The sequence below is a fragment of the Daucus carota genome, chromosome 7 (genome assembly GCF_001625215.2).
Source record: "Daucus carota subsp. sativus chromosome 7, DH1 v3.0, whole genome shotgun sequence".
Lineage (NCBI taxonomy): Eukaryota > Viridiplantae > Streptophyta > Magnoliopsida > Apiales > Apiaceae > Daucus > Daucus carota.
The window spans coordinates 33,075,724-33,091,525 of NC_030387.2; the positions used below are offsets into that span (position 1 = coordinate 33,075,724).

Below are 15,802 nucleotides of genomic sequence, written 5' to 3' on the forward strand. Positions count from 1 at the left end.
TATATAAGTATATTGATGATCGGAGAACTAATAAACTTAGTTTTGTTTAAGTTGTCTAATCTGCCGCGTCTGCACAGATGCAACAACCGGTTTTAACTCACTTAAGTTTGAAAGACCTGTATAGATTTGTACTGGCTTGGTTAAAAACATAAAGCGAAAAAACATGAAAACAGTGGTCTGTTTATTCCTTAAAGTAATATTCCTCCCACACATGTGGAATTCCCAGGCTTATGTGCACTACGTCTTGTTTCAGGCATTTTTACGCTTTAATAAAGTATACATGGTCAACATAACAAAGACGAGACTTGTCCAATAGGCCAATAGACAGAGGTCACACCATGAATATATATTGATTCCACATTTTGAATTTGACTTTAGATGTATCGTGTTTTTTTATATAAACAAATTGTACATGAAAAATTCTGGGCATCGAAAAAATGGAGATACTAGTGACGACAGGGGCGGATCTAGAAATGTTTTCTTAGAAGAAAACTAAGCAGATTTTCGAAAAACATTTATATATTTTCAGTTTTTCAGAAGGCATGTGTCTCTCTATGCCTCATCCGACCCTGACTACTAGTGTTGTTCCAGGGAATTATATGAAATAATACAACAAATGAATGCAACTTGCACTATTTTATTGATATACCTGCATCAGTTTTTTTTCAATTTTTTTTTTATTTTTGTTCATATGCTTGGATGAACTGAATATAAAATTCCAGGATAATTTTCAACAACATATGAAGTAGTCATTGTCTACGTTGGATGAACCAACTCCATACGTACAAATTGTAGGCTAAAAATTTCTACAGCCCTGTTGTATTTTTCTGTATTCTTTAAATAGCTAGCGACTTGTCCTTCTTTTTGAGTTTCACACTCTTCTTCATCTCTAACTCTAGTCCCACACGTTCATTTCCTTAGCCAAGAAAAAAGAGCTAGGGAAACAAAGATCCTCCAGCTCCAATGGGTTTGGTGAAAGTTTCATGGGTGGTTCTACTTTCACTTTCCTTGACTTTAAACATCTCTACATGCAGCAAGGTCTCTTTCTTCACTTGTTTACTCTATTAACTTGATATCTACCTCTCTTTCCTTGCATTTAATGAGTCACTGTGTTTGCCTGTCTGGTTATAATCTTGAATTATTGTTGTAGCTGCTTGAGAAATGCTCAGAAGATAGTGATTGTGATGCTGGACTGTATTGTTTCTCTTGTCCTCAAGGTTTCCGTGGCAAGAAATGTGTGAGATCATCTCCTACTAACCCCTTCAAAGTCCTGGTACTTTCCTTTTCACTCAGTCACCATCCATTTTCATCATATCTGCAAAGATTTTGCTGGTTCGAGTGAAGTGTGTTATACGCTTCCTTCTAACACCTTAAGATTTTAGATGATTTAGTTGTTTTTACGCACTCAAATGCTAATTTCTGTGGGTGCCTTACTGTTTTTGTGACTGCAACTTTACCAATTTTGGATAGAAGTATGTATGGCTGAGCTAGATTGTGACCAAAATGTGAGGCAGTCTCCAGTTTGTTGAATTCTCTTTTTGTGCCTTTCTTTTGTAAAAATTAAAAATTAGCTCTTAATATTTTATATGATTTAAGTTTTTGGCTTGTTTTTTCTCTTTTAGTATAAATGGGCTGTGAAAACCCTGAAGAGCTCTAGTGGTACACCCTCATTCCTTTTGCCGGAAAGTTTAGAACCTAATGATGTCCAAATCTGGATGTTGATGTTAAGGTCATCTTGGCCTATGGAATAAGGCTGTATCCAATTAAGTTTCTTTCACAACCTGCAACAATTAAGTTTCTTTCTGTTGCATTATTCAGGTTTGGACCAGAATGTGTAGTAAATTTTAACAGTAAACAAATGAATGGGCAAATTTGCGATTTTGAACAGGTTAATGAAAAGTGCTTTTGATTCGTTTCAAAGGTCGCTTTTGTTGAACTATTTCCCATTGCACAAACCTCAGAAGTCAAATAAAAACACAATACAGAAATTTAAATCAAAATGTGAACTGGAATCAAAAGATTGACTTGTGAATACCCCCAATGTCCTTATCTAGGAGGTTGAAGAGTCTTATTTTAGCTGTTTCATTCAATTACTAATTTCTGCTGCAACACATGATTACTCACTGAACCAACCTACAGAAGCTAAGGGAGCCAATCTTTACTGTATTAATTTTTGTTATGGATCATTTGGTCCTTTTTAAAAAAGTTTTAAAGATTATGCTACTTACATCTTAGTCCTCGAATCATCGAAAATTTCTTTACCGATTAACTTGTTAAGATAGTAATGATCCTTTATGTTCTTGAACTGCTACAGAGTACAGATAACCACATTAATGTAAATCATTGCTAACAGTAGAGTTATGCATTGTGTATACAGAATAATTCCCTGCCTTTTAACAAATATTCATTTTTGACGAGTCATAATGCCTTCGCCATTGATGATGAGCCATCTCATACTGGAACTCCAAGAATTACCACAACAAATCAAGAGGATACTATTACTCAGCAGCTCAATGTATGTACTTAATAATCCTACAAAAAAGCTTGATTATTTCTCACTTCATGTTTTAGTAAACCAGTGTATCTTGCCAATCTTCAGAATGGTGTTCGAGCATTAATGCTTGACACATACGATTTTGAGGGATCTGTGTGGCTTTGTCATTCTTTTGGAGGGAAATGTCGCGATTTTACAGCATTTGTACGTCTTTCTTCCCATCTCATTCTGTGCACAAATTTGTAACTCAAAAAAGAATAATTATCATGCAAATTCTTTTAGTAATAGAACATGTTATTCATTACTAGGAACCGGCCATAGACACTTTAAAGGAAATTGAAGCTTTTTTATCTGCGAATCCATCAGAAATTGTCACATTGATTCTAGAAGACTATGTCACAACCCCAAAAGGATTGACAAAGGTGTTCACAGACGCAGGGTTGATGAAGTATTGGTTTCCCGTAGCAAAGATGCCACAAAATGGTCAAGACTGGCCGCTGGTCAGAGACATGGTTGCACGAAACCAAAGGCTAATAGTGTTTACTTCAATCGAAATCAAGCAACAAAGTGAAGGGATTGCTTATCAGTGGAACTTCATGGTTGAAAACAAATGTAATGGGAAGTGAACTCCTACATAATTATAAAATTGTGACTTGAGAAAACATTTATTAATATATTTTGTAACAATTTCCAGATGGAGATGATGGGATGAAAGAAGGAAGCTGCTCAAACCGAGAGGAGTCCTCATCACTTAATGACAAGAGCAAATCACTGGTTCTGGTTAATTACTTCAGGTCTGTATCAAGCAAAGTATTAGCATGTGGGCAGAACTCTCAAAACTTGATTGACATGCTTCAAACTTGTTATGGTGCTGCTGGAAATCGATGGGCCAACTTTGTTACAGTTGATTATTACAAGGTACCAGTTCAGACATGTTTTTAATTTTTGTTGATTGGTGAAAACACATTCTGAAGAAGCCAAGAATTTTATTTATACACACATATACGTGATTTACTAAAAAGAAATGCATTTATACAGAGAAGTGAAGGAGGAGGAGCATTTCAAGCTGTAGACAGACTGAATGGGGAGCTACTATGTGGCTGCAATAGTGTGCAGGCTTGCAAGGCAAGTCATATAAACACGAATTTACTTGTAATTACCACAATTCAAGTGCATATGTATGTACACAACATTGAACTGAATGGTCAATTTGCAGGATGGATCAAGTACATGTACCCGCAGAGGAGGGTGATGCTTCGACAGTACTTTGTTATAAAGGCTTCAAGTAAGCAAAAGATTTAACAAATACAAATGACTGGATCATCCGAAATATTGCTTCTGCAGAAGAGTCTAATTGCAAACTTTTTGTTTATTTTCTTAAATCATAGAGATGAAATCATGTAGGCTGATTATTTATGTCGGATTAAAAATAATAGAAGTTGTGAGTTGATTTCTGTGCTCACTTAGATTAATAATGATATACAGATTTAAAAATAAGATCATAGATATATATCACGAATCCCCTGGTAGAAAAAGGGTAGATTATCAGAGGAGCATGCGAAGTTAAATGAAGAAAGATGCGATAAAAAGTTTGTTGCACAGTCAAAACCAACTAAAGAGTACAGTCTGTTGCCAATTCAACAGCAGAACCCAAAGAAAAGAGAATTCATATGTTAAAGGAGTTTTCATAAACAGAACAGAAACTATAACTTAGAATGATTCTCCTGCGACCATTTCTGCAACACAAGAACAGCAACAATAATGAGGACTTCATTGGATTTAGGATCCTCAAATGACTATTCTTGTCGCTCCCAAAATAGACTGACCAGCCCCTTAGAAGTGTGCAATTCTTCACTTCTATGAGGATATAAATCGGTCCACCACCTGATTCTACGACCTTCAGGAATTCCCATCACTCTTATCGTACTTGGATAATTTATGCCTTGACTATACCGAAAGGAACAAGAAATGAACATTATACTAATATTTTTCTTGCACCTTGACAGAAATATTTGCAGCCCATACTTTGAAATGCAACCCCTTTCCAGGCTTAACTTCCTTATAGATTTGAGATTCTGCACTAAAACTTCTGCTGTTTGCCAATTCAAGTCAAGCCAGCCTAGATTTATGTAGCCAAGATTTTTACAATTTTTTCCAATTTCTTCGACAATTCTAGGGAGATGCAAATGTGGTGGTATATTGACTAGTGGTGCATAACACATTGTCTCGATGCCCCTCCAGCATCGCATGGCTCTCGACATCCCTTTACCTGTAATGTGTTGCGCGCAGGGGAGATAAAGAAATTTGAGTTTTGGACACCTGCAAATATGTTGAGGTGAGCAATACAGACTTCAGGAATCATCAATCAGGAGGTACTTGTATTTGTAATGCTTATGATAACAGTAAAGAGTTCCCAGAAATAATGTCATGCTGAAAATTTTTCAGTTGCAGTAGCCAGTAGGTAGCCTGGCTGAGACGCATGCAGTTAGCAGGGTTATATAATGTAAACAAACCATAGTAAAATGGTTTGCAAATATTTGAATAGACCACTGAAAAGACTGAGATTAAGAAAATTAAATGTTTGAAAAGACCATCGGATGTTTTATTTACTGGTTTACCAAACAACATGTTGTAAACTGCAGTAATTTATTTCGTAATTTAATAAATTTACTAGTTTTGAAAGGTTTTGAAATACAAAGGATTAGCTTCTGACATCTATTAAAAAAATGTATAAAAGAATTGGTTGTAATAGAAAGAGTAGATTTACTAAAAAAACAAAAGAAGCAACTCACGTTGGGTTATTTAAAAAAAAAAAAAAAAACAACTCATGTTGGGTTGTTCAAATTTCAAAATTTTAATTAGAAAAAATATGCAACTTTCACATCTAACGTAATATATACGATAATATAAAATTTTGAAATATGTAGCTGTTCATATCGAAGGAAACATAAATCATCAAAATAGAAGTTTAAATATTATAAACCGTATATATCATTGAGGCACATAACAAAAAATATGATATATTTTATTATTATAAAAAGTAACTGAAAATCAAAACTAGAACCAAGATATGTTAATAACACACCATGCTATTTAAAAAGCAGAAATATATTATAGATGAACGACCCAAAACATTATTTAATTAAACTCCCCCTCTCTCTTTCATACACACACTTATATATATAATTTAAACCACAAATTTTTAATTTTATTGAGTTACTATAAAAAGAATATAAGTCAATTTTATTCTGAGAAACTCATGTATAATATTATCATTTATTTTGATACTCGTCTTGAAGCATCTCGTCTCAGATAAAATATATGAAAAAATCAAATATATGTTGGTATTATGTTTCTTAGATGAGACATATTAAAAAATCAAATATATATATATATATATATATATATATATATATATAATATTGTGATAATAATAAAATAAAACATGAAAATTTCTTGCTGAACTCAAATAGGTGGCATTGTGAAATGACAACATAATTATCTTTTTAACAAAAAATTATTAATTTGAAGGTTTTGAATCATGATAAGTCAGAAATCCACAAGAAAAAAAATAAATTCAAAAATAAGGTCTTTTGAAAACAACATTTAAATACAAGTCAAAATAGGATAAATGTTTGTCCATATTTATATAGTTATTTATATTTTATATTAATTATTAAATATATTTAATTATTTAAACATATCAAATAAGCCTTCATTTTCAAACCAACTATAATATCTTTTTATTTAATTCAACACATACATGTATACATGAATTCAAATTAGTTTCTAATATATGTGTTTGTTTGTGTTTATATATATTATTATTATCATAATATACAAGTACGTCTTTTATTATTATATTATTCACATTAAGATCATGTTTGAAATCCATATTGTACGAGAAGACATTGTTTTTACTGATTCTCATTGAAAGGTTATATAAAATTTATGTTTTTCACAGTTAGCCATTTTAAATGTGTATTATCACTAGCATCGATATCGTCACTAGCATCAACATTATCATTAAAATCATATAAGAATTTGTTTAGGAAAAGAAATATAATAGTTTATCAATGAGGGCTCTTCACTATTAAGTTCTATGTTCAAATCTTGCAATTATTGAATTGAAGAAGAAGATAACTCAAGCATTCACTAATAGTGGAGAGTGTCTTCTATATGAGTTTTTAAAGAGAATGCCGAAAATTTAGAAGATTTTTTTAGTGGAGTGTGAGGAGGATTAAAATATATTATCACACAAAATTTTACTATCCTAGTCATACTAAGATTATTGAATTGAAGAAGAAGATAACTCAAGCATTCACTAATAGTGGAGAGTGTCTTCTATATGAGTTTTTAAAGAGAAGCCCGAAAATTTAGAAGATTTTTTTAGTGGAGTGTGAGGAGGATTAAAATATATTATCACACAAAATTTTACTATCCTAGTCATACTTGTATAGATATAATTTTAACATCATCAACTCAGATTTATGTCTAAGTATAACGCATAGATATGGGGAGATTTTTAGGAATAAATGTATCCAATAACGTACGAAATACTACAATAAGATCTATCATATCACTGTAAAGTTGGAATATTGTGCATATACTCTAAGTAAGGTGATTGGTGACTGATTTACAAGAGTCACCAATGTAAGGGTACTTAATTGATTCTGAAGAAAAAGTTAGTAAACTTATAACTTATTATGACTAATATGATCTATTTCAACTTAATTTTGTGTACCAAATATGACATTTTATCATTATGATTCTAAAATAGACATAAATTATACACACTCATAAACAAAATTAAAATATTAGATGAATATTAATTGTACCTTTCAGCAAGATATATCAGATGCCTATCGTTGAGGAAAAGACCGGGAGGAAACAGTAGTTTAGTAATCGGAGTAGTCCTAATGGCACAATTGTTGACATCATTTGGACCGTCTGAAGCAAATGCGTGCATAAGACGCACAAGCAAGCTCATCAATTTCATTGCCTTTGAATCCTGATCCCCAACATAAAAGAAATAGCTATAAAAATGCTCATCCTCAAGTGCGCTTAAATCCAAACAATTAGTATCTTCTTTATCGAAAATGGCCTTCAATATGATGTAACCCCAACTTTTGCAAACCAAAGGAATGAAGAATAACATCTCAATTAAGTCTAACTTAAAAAAAATTTGCTCGAAAATACCGCTTGGCAAATCGAGCCATCGATTAAAACTCATTTGCCTAGATTCAGCAAGATCTTCTTGATTCATTCTCTTGTTCGTCGTCGTAGATGCTTTTTTCCTCGTTCCGCAAGCCCCGACCATATTAACGTTTTATTGTAAATGATAATAAGGTACCATCTATGACGATAAAGTGAAAATGGGCGTGCAAACCAAGAATGGTTTTGTGTCATCGTTGGAAAAAAGAAAAAAGTATTAAACATGAAATAAATCTGGTAAATAATAAATAAATTCATCACCTAAATAATATTATCTCGTTAAAATAATTTTCTTTTTACTTTTGGTTATTATTCAAAATCCACCATAATTATTAATAGTTATCTTTTAACATCCAAACATTAGATTAAATCTAATATCCACAATCTCAGCTCTATAAAATTATCACCATTCAATTCTTCAACTACCATTTAATTAAAACTGTATAATGTGGAGAAAGGAGTGCTATATATGAGTCGTCACATACGCATTTTGTGATTGCGTATATATCTCGCTATTTTAGATAATTTTTCATCCGTAACTATTTTGGAGAGACTATCCTCAATATATGTGACACTAAATCAAATTAGTGCGTATATAAAATAAAATATATTCCTAAAATTTTACCTACACAAATATTGGTGAATAAAAAAATATTAATATTAGAATCCAACTAATCTTATACATTTTACAAAGAATAAAAAATTTAACAACACTATTATTTAATTAATTAGATAATAAAAAAATATGCAGTACAATATCCATTTCATAAAAATATAATCAATACGATCAGATTATAATTTATATAAAAAAATTATTAGTCTTAGTTTTTAAGAGAAAATAGGTATATAAGAAGATTTATAAATTATATACTCTCTCCGTCCCACCAGCTTCTTTACTCTACTTTTTGGCACACATTTTGAGGCTCCTATGGAAATATATTTTCATAACATTTTTTTTTAAAATCCTGAAAAAAGTTTGACGTTTAAACTTTTATTCACAAAAAATAAACTGAAAAAACATTATTGTACTATATTTTATAAGAGTCTCAAAATGTGTGCAAACGGTGAACATAAACGTCATGATGGGACGGAGGGAGTATAGGATAGGACATAAAAGTAAAATAAATAAGAAATATATTATACAAATCCCCTTCTTTCTTAACTAAAAGCCAAACTAAATGTATTTTTTTAATTCATGACATGGTTGGAAGAAAATTAATATACCGAAAACAAATTCGTTGAAATCAGATTTTAGATATCAGGCATGTATTAGGAATAATGCTAATCAAGAAATAATAATATTAAAAGTGACACGGGGTAATTTTTCCCACAAATACCCAAGCTTGGAAAGGTTTTTGCAAAAATATTATAATTTTAAAAAAATTTATAAAAATACAAGCTTTCAAATAAAAATTACAAATATACTATTTTTTTGAATATATTTTTGGGCTTTTTTTATAGCCGCCTAACCTCTTAAATTATTTTACAAAAAACCTGTTGCAAACTTTCAATATTTTAAAAATACCATTTTTTATAAATTATTTACAAAAATACGACTTGCAACTTCTGCGACCTCATTTGCAACAACATTTTGCGACAGTTGCAAATAGTTGCAAATGAGAAATTAGTTTGCAACTTATGTAACAAATACAACTTGCAACTTCTGCAACCTCGTTTGCAACACCATATAAGAAATTTCTTTTGCAACTTATGCAACTTCATTTGCAACAGTTGCAAACTGATGTTGCTAATGAGGTTGCCAAAGTTGCAAGTCGTATTTTTGTAAATAATTTGAAAAAAATTGTTTTTTTTTTAAATTTCAACTTAACAGTATTTTTGTAAATAATTTGTAAAAACTTGGTATATTTATAAATATTCTTATATTTTTTTTGCAAAAATACGAAGATTGCATTTGCAATAATATCCGCAGCACAATCATATCTGCAACCACATATGCAACTTTGAAAAATCTATTGAAAATTAAATTTACTGTATAATGAGTTGCAAAAGTCGAAAAATGCGTACCCGTGTGGAGTCAGGACTAATACCAAAACCAACCATCAAATCAGCTAAAAGTAACCATAAAATCAACTAAAATTAACCCCTATCAATTTATTGTTACTTAATTTATGATAATAAGTAAATCAACTAAAAACAACGAATAATACTTCCATCTTCATCTCTCTTTCTTTATCTGTAATAGGCCAACGATAGAACTTTATTTACACCCATTCATATTCGCGCTCACGAAGAAGAAATTTATGTCTTGAGTTTAGATGAATTTCCAGAAAACAAAAGATTCTGAAACACAAATGGAGTCCTCGCCCATTGTTGAAGGACCTCGCCCAATGCTTACCTTCCTCGCCCAATGCGGAAAGGACCAAATACGCCTGCTTCTCAGGCCTAATTACTATTGTTTTATCTTGGACCCAGGCCCACCATCAGCCTCGCCCTAAGAGAGGACGAAGGGCTAACCCATACAGCTGAGTCTGGGGAGGTCCACGTGGGCTAGTGATGGTCAGCCCACCTAGTTCCATGCTCCTCGAAGGAGGCTGGGCTTCAGAAGCCCATATCCGTCTGATCTAAGGCGGTGGCCCATCGCTGGAATCAGGGAATGAGAAACCTATTCTGATTAGGTTACTTGTTCCCCAAGAACTACGTCTGGCTTGATCCCTATAAATAGGGTACGTAGGCACATCGTTTGGGGATAAGACACAACCCTTGCAAGAACGAATACTCCTTCGATCTTGTGAGAAAATCCTGATTCCCCGAACGATCTCATCCAAACTCAAAATCACCACCCATACTCCGTCGTCCGCCATCATCGTCCACCACAAATTCCAGCAACCCTTCCCGAATCTTGTTATCACCAGATTCCTCCGTTAACAGGCTTTTGTGATCATACATATACATTATTCGATTGTTGATCCGCCGGCAAAGCGTTTCTTGAATATCCATCAAGCGCAAATGCAAGACTTTGTGCACATTGAGAAACAATGGACATTGAGAAATAATGGAAGCATCAACATGTTGATTAAGAATTAAGATATTTGTATTATGTGTATAGCTGGCAATTAGTGGGTGTTTTGTATCATGATCACTTCTTTTTTGCCTCCAAATAAACCCCAAATATTTTAATAAAAAGATGATTTATTTTTTCAACAATATGAAAGTTGCATTTGGTTATATTCGGTTGAACAATATATTCGCAATTATTTTAAAAAAAAATAGTAAAAATTGCAAAAAACCTCACAAAAACTAGTAATTTTGATAAGTATCATAATATATATTTCTTACTCTTTTTATATTCTAAACAAAATAAAGGTAGTTTTTGTGAAATCGTAAGTTTTGGAAAAATCAAATAGAAAAATATTTGTAAAATTCAATAGCCAGGACTTAGGAGTAAGTTCTGTGAATGAATAAGACTTTTATTCTTTATAAGTTCTAATTAGATAGTATAGATATAAATCGTTAGACTTTATTCTTTGATAAATGTTTATATTCATAATTTATATAAATAAATAAAGATATATGTGTGTGTGAGTATAATATTTAAATATTATAATAATTTATACCTTCGATGATTAAAATCAATTAGAATCAGGTTTAGTAAATAAAATACGTTCTTTTTTTGTGTGTTATAAACAAAATATATAGAGATTTTGTAAAAATAAAAAAAAGATTTTATAATTAGAATATGACTTTTATTCTTTTTATGTTAAAATCAAACTAAAGAAAGTTTTGTAAATAGAATATGATTCTTATAATAAAATTCATAATTATTTTTCAATTTTCTATTTTAATTAAAATAAAATTATTAAATTATTACTAAATCCTTTTATTTGCACTCATATAAAAATCTTGACACTGATCGTGTATAAATCATCATATGAAATATTAGTAAGATAATTTATAAAATAAGTAAAATAATAATATATTATATAATATATATTTTAAAAATAGGGTTGTAAATTGATACGGATTATCCGGTGTCTCGGCTCATATCCGGCTCGAAAATATGATACATGTCTCATATCCGTTTTGAAAACGATCCAAATCTGGCGGAAAAATTAAGCCCGTATAATATATGATCCCGGATACGAGCACACCTATACCCGCTCAGTTTCAGTCTCATATAATTTTTCATAATATGATCCTACCCCGAATAACCGAATATGATCCACGGTTCATATTTGATTCAGACTAGCTCATATACATATTATATTTTAACCCCATCATATTTGCAAATATATAGTCATCATTTTATAAAATTGTAATATCTTATTTAAGTTCATATCTTCGTAAAATATGATTTATTTAATGTGATCATGCTTATTATCTTCATATATATTTAATAAATGACATATACCAACATATAACTATAAATTTTAATTCAAAATTATTATACTTTATAATATTATGTCCACTTAGGCTAAATGATAATTATTTGAACAACTGAAATAATAATGATATTTGATGTTAGTGGATCATATCCTGCTCATATTTGATGGATCATAAACTACCCGGTTAAAAAATAGAAAATACGATACTGGATCATATCCGGTTCAGATCCGAATCTCAAATACCCGGGATCGGTTTATACCCGAATAAAACGATATGATCCGGTACTTGAGCAGAGGGGCACCCGGGATCACCCGGATCATTTTACAGCCCTATTTAAAAATATTCGTACATCATAAAATTACTAAAATAAACTTATATTATCTCAATATATATAGCACTGGTATATATTCAGTAATAGATATTTATAATATAGAATTTGCCAAAACATTATGATATACAAAGATTCATTCCATGTTATTTTGTGTGAATAATGGGCTACACAAAAAGCAAAGCTATATTATTATTATAAAAAAATGGCTAAAATAGTGCAAAGAAAACCATATTTGTTCCTCCATCTTCTTCTTTATTTGTTATATAATTAGAGGTGATGGGTAACTCTCGAATGGTCCGACATCAGAAGCCTGATTAGTAGGGCATGTAAACTGGGCTTTGTCCAGGGTTCAATTATTGAGTAATGTCTTATAACTCCTTGATCCATATCCAATCTTCATTCATTTCCTCCACTACTTGGTCTACTTTTAACAATTAAACCACTCCCACTTTGAATCATCAATTATAATTTTGCATGCAATAATAATAACAACCGGTTACTAAGATTCTGGGGGACAGCTTGATGGTTGATTTTTGTCATGTGTATTTTATTCATTAATAGAAAATAAATTAGAAGAAGTAAACCACTTGATTCTTTGTAATCATCCTATCTTTTTAAAAAATTTCTCAAATCCTTGTTTCCAGTTGTGCTGAATTATGATATGATAGATTACGTAATGTTTGTATACATCTTCTGGTGCTTTTGCTGTTGTTTACAATATATTTTTTTAATCATTTTGCATGTTATTTTATAACTGAATTTGTATAGTTGCATAGTCTGGCATATATATCTTTACCAGATGATCTCTTGTCACTTCTATCTCAGAGTACTAATGTGTCAACTTACTGTATAAACTTGCAAGAAAGCATAAATGCAAAATAGTGTTACTCGAAAATTTTATGTTTATTGTCAGAAATAGTTGTGTTTTCATGTTACACTATTGAAATGTTGTCAGTTTCAAGATGTACGTGGCAAATGAAAGCACAAACTGTGATGCATTTATGCTTGTTGGAGCTGATCACCTGGTTTTGTTGATGAGGAACACACTTTAAATTCGATCTCAGGAAAAAACAGGGGAATTCGAGCTTAAAATGTTGGTAAAAATTTATATCGCCGATTGTTTACAAAGTGCTTGCAAGTTGTTCCTCGAATTCGTTTGTAAGATTTATTTGCATGCGGCACTTATATGTTGTGTAGTGTTGTACACGGGGGTCGGTCACGTACTGCATTTAACTATAACTAGCTTATAACCCGTGCAAGGCACGGGAGCTTTTTAATTATTTATAAACTTTTTAAATATATTTTAAATGGTGTGAAAAAAATTTAATTTATAAATAATAAATTAAAATTGTATGTATCATGTCAATGTATTAAATTCTTTCTATCAAATTTTAAATTATTTTAAGTAGAATATGTGACGCCAACTCCTATTAGATTATATTTATAAATTTATTTTATATTAGAATTATTATAATGTGATTTAAATATTTTCTAAAAATTTTTATGGTTCGAGATTAAAATTGATAAACACAATTTGTTTTGAATTAAGAAGATGAATCATAAACATGCAATAAGAGGGTAGAATTTGCTTTGGATTAAAAAAAAGTTTTTCTATTCGTTCCTCACATAAATCGGGCTTATTTATTTTGAAATATATTAGATAAAATAATTTTGTGACGGTGCGATTTATATGATTCTAAAATTGGTAGAAAATATTTATTTTGGATTAAAAAAAATCATAAACACGTGAAATACAGAATTTATTTTGGATTCAGAAAAGGAATTATAAACATGTAAGTAGATATCAGTTGTCTTATGGAACAGAAGTTAATTTTGTTATAATCTAAAAGTGCTTATTTGTTCAATATAGGATCCGATGGATAATAATAATTTTTTGACGGAGTGATTTATACGATTCTATAATTAAAATTTGTAGGAAATATTTATTTTGGATTAAAAAAAACCAAAAACACATGAAAGACAGAATTTGTTTTGGATTCGGAAAAAGAATTATAAATATGCAAGCAGATGTCAGTTTCCTTATAGAACAGAATTTAATTTTGTTCTAATCTAACGGTGCTTATTTGTTCAATATACGATCCAACGGATGATAAGCTTTTGGACCATAGGACCATGCGACCAAATTATCTCCCTTACGCTTATTATATATAAGTATATAATTTGTAGAGTATATATTTGGAGCCTGTTTCTCTGAAATTTAAATGGTATTTAAAATTGTTTTTCATTCTAAACTGAGTAATATTTTTAATTAACCAATTTATATATGCTTTATTAGCGGAGACTGGAGAGATTTGTTATCTTAATATTAAACTTCTGCATCACAAATCACATTTGCACTTAGACGAAACAAATACAGTTTGCCCTGAGCTCTTATTTACTATATTTTGAGTTGATTTTAGAGGCACTTGGAATACGTAGCTTTCTTGTATTTTTCTATTACATTTTTGACTAGAAATTAATATATGCTTTATGAGCGGAGACTGGAGAGATTTCTTATCTAAATATTACACTTCTGTGTCACATTTGCACTTAGACTAGTATTGATTTGAAATAGTAGTATAAATTTGCAATTTATTCGTGTAAGTGATTTTTCCTTCTTAAAAATGCTCTAAATCACTGAAATATGATATTTTATATTACACCGAGTTAGAAATCAAGCAATAGAACTATCACCAGATTGAGGTAGAGTTGTGGTATTGAGAGAGAGGAGGTTGTGTTCAGATGATTCAAAACCCTACAATATATAGCGATATTTATAGATTTAAAGACTTGTGTGCTACTCTTTCTCATAATTAAATAATCTGAAACAAAATCAGATTAAAACTTTCAAACTACTATATTCCATAAATAATTTGAAACAAAATCAGATTCTGATACTTGCTTCTAATATACCCGAAACTAAAAAAGGTAGTTTGTGCTATTCTTTTCTATAATTAAATAATCTGAAATAAAATCAGATTAAAACTTTCGAACTAATTATATATTCCATAAATAATATGAAACAAAATCAGATTCTGAAATTTGCTTCTAATATACCCGAAATTAAAAAAGGTAGTTCTAATTTTTGATATTTTTTACCCAAAAATTCCAGAAAATTAGAAAAATCAAATGTAACGATGTGAGAGCCGCCACCTAGACGCCCCTCGCTCCTCTTTTATATAAATAAGTATATTGATATTGATTTAGGATTTAAACCAGGACAATGTCTTGCTCTAATAAGTTTTGAAATAGTAGCCCTCCCTATGAATGCACATATCGGTTCTCGTTAACTTATCAATCACGGAGCTCAAATTTTTAACTATATCTCGCTAGAAATATGTTACTCCCTCCGTCTCTAAATACTTTTCATGTTTGTACTTTTCACGTTTGTCAACACACACTTTTGATCGTTAATATTT

The 15,802-nt window shown here is 30.8% G+C and overlaps 1 protein-coding gene across 4 annotated transcripts; it reads left to right on the forward strand.

Moving 5' to 3' along the window:
- Positions 1-855: 855 nt before the first annotated feature.
- Positions 856-5,041, forward strand: LOC108193191 (PI-PLC X domain-containing protein At5g67130-like). Of its 4 annotated transcripts, none has more exons than XM_017359743.2 (9): positions 856-1,038; positions 1,151-1,273; positions 2,378-2,515; positions 2,600-2,698; positions 2,803-3,106; positions 3,189-3,412; positions 3,533-3,619; positions 3,711-3,779; positions 4,671-5,041. In XM_017359743.2, exons 1-8 carry the CDS (start codon positions 964-966, stop codon positions 3,744-3,746), a joined length of 1,086 nt encoding a protein of 361 aa, XP_017215232.1. In that variant the 5' UTR covers positions 856-963; the 3' UTR covers positions 3,747-3,779; positions 4,671-5,041. The 4 variants fall into 4 exon arrangements, with proteins under 4 accessions (XP_017215232.1, XP_017215234.1, XP_017215233.1 ...); XM_017359745.2 differs by having other exon boundaries at positions 4,784-5,038; XM_017359744.2 differs by lacking the exon at positions 4,671-5,041 and adding an exon at positions 4,501-4,664.
- Positions 5,042-15,802: the final 10,761 nt, after the last annotated feature.

Bases quoted from the DNA above. Each gene is read 5' to 3' on its own strand.
- LOC108193191 (XM_017359743.2), top strand. From the start codon at position 964: ATGGGTTTGGTGAAAGTTTCATGGGTGGTTCTACTTTCACTTTCCTTG. The intron at 2,699-2,802 runs GTACGTCTTTCT...ATTCATTACTAG, and splicing joins GTCGCGATTTTACAGCATTT to GAACCGGCCATAGACACTTT. The intron at 3,413-3,532 runs GTACCAGTTCAG...GCATTTATACAG, and splicing joins TTACAGTTGATTATTACAAG to AGAAGTGAAGGAGGAGGAGC.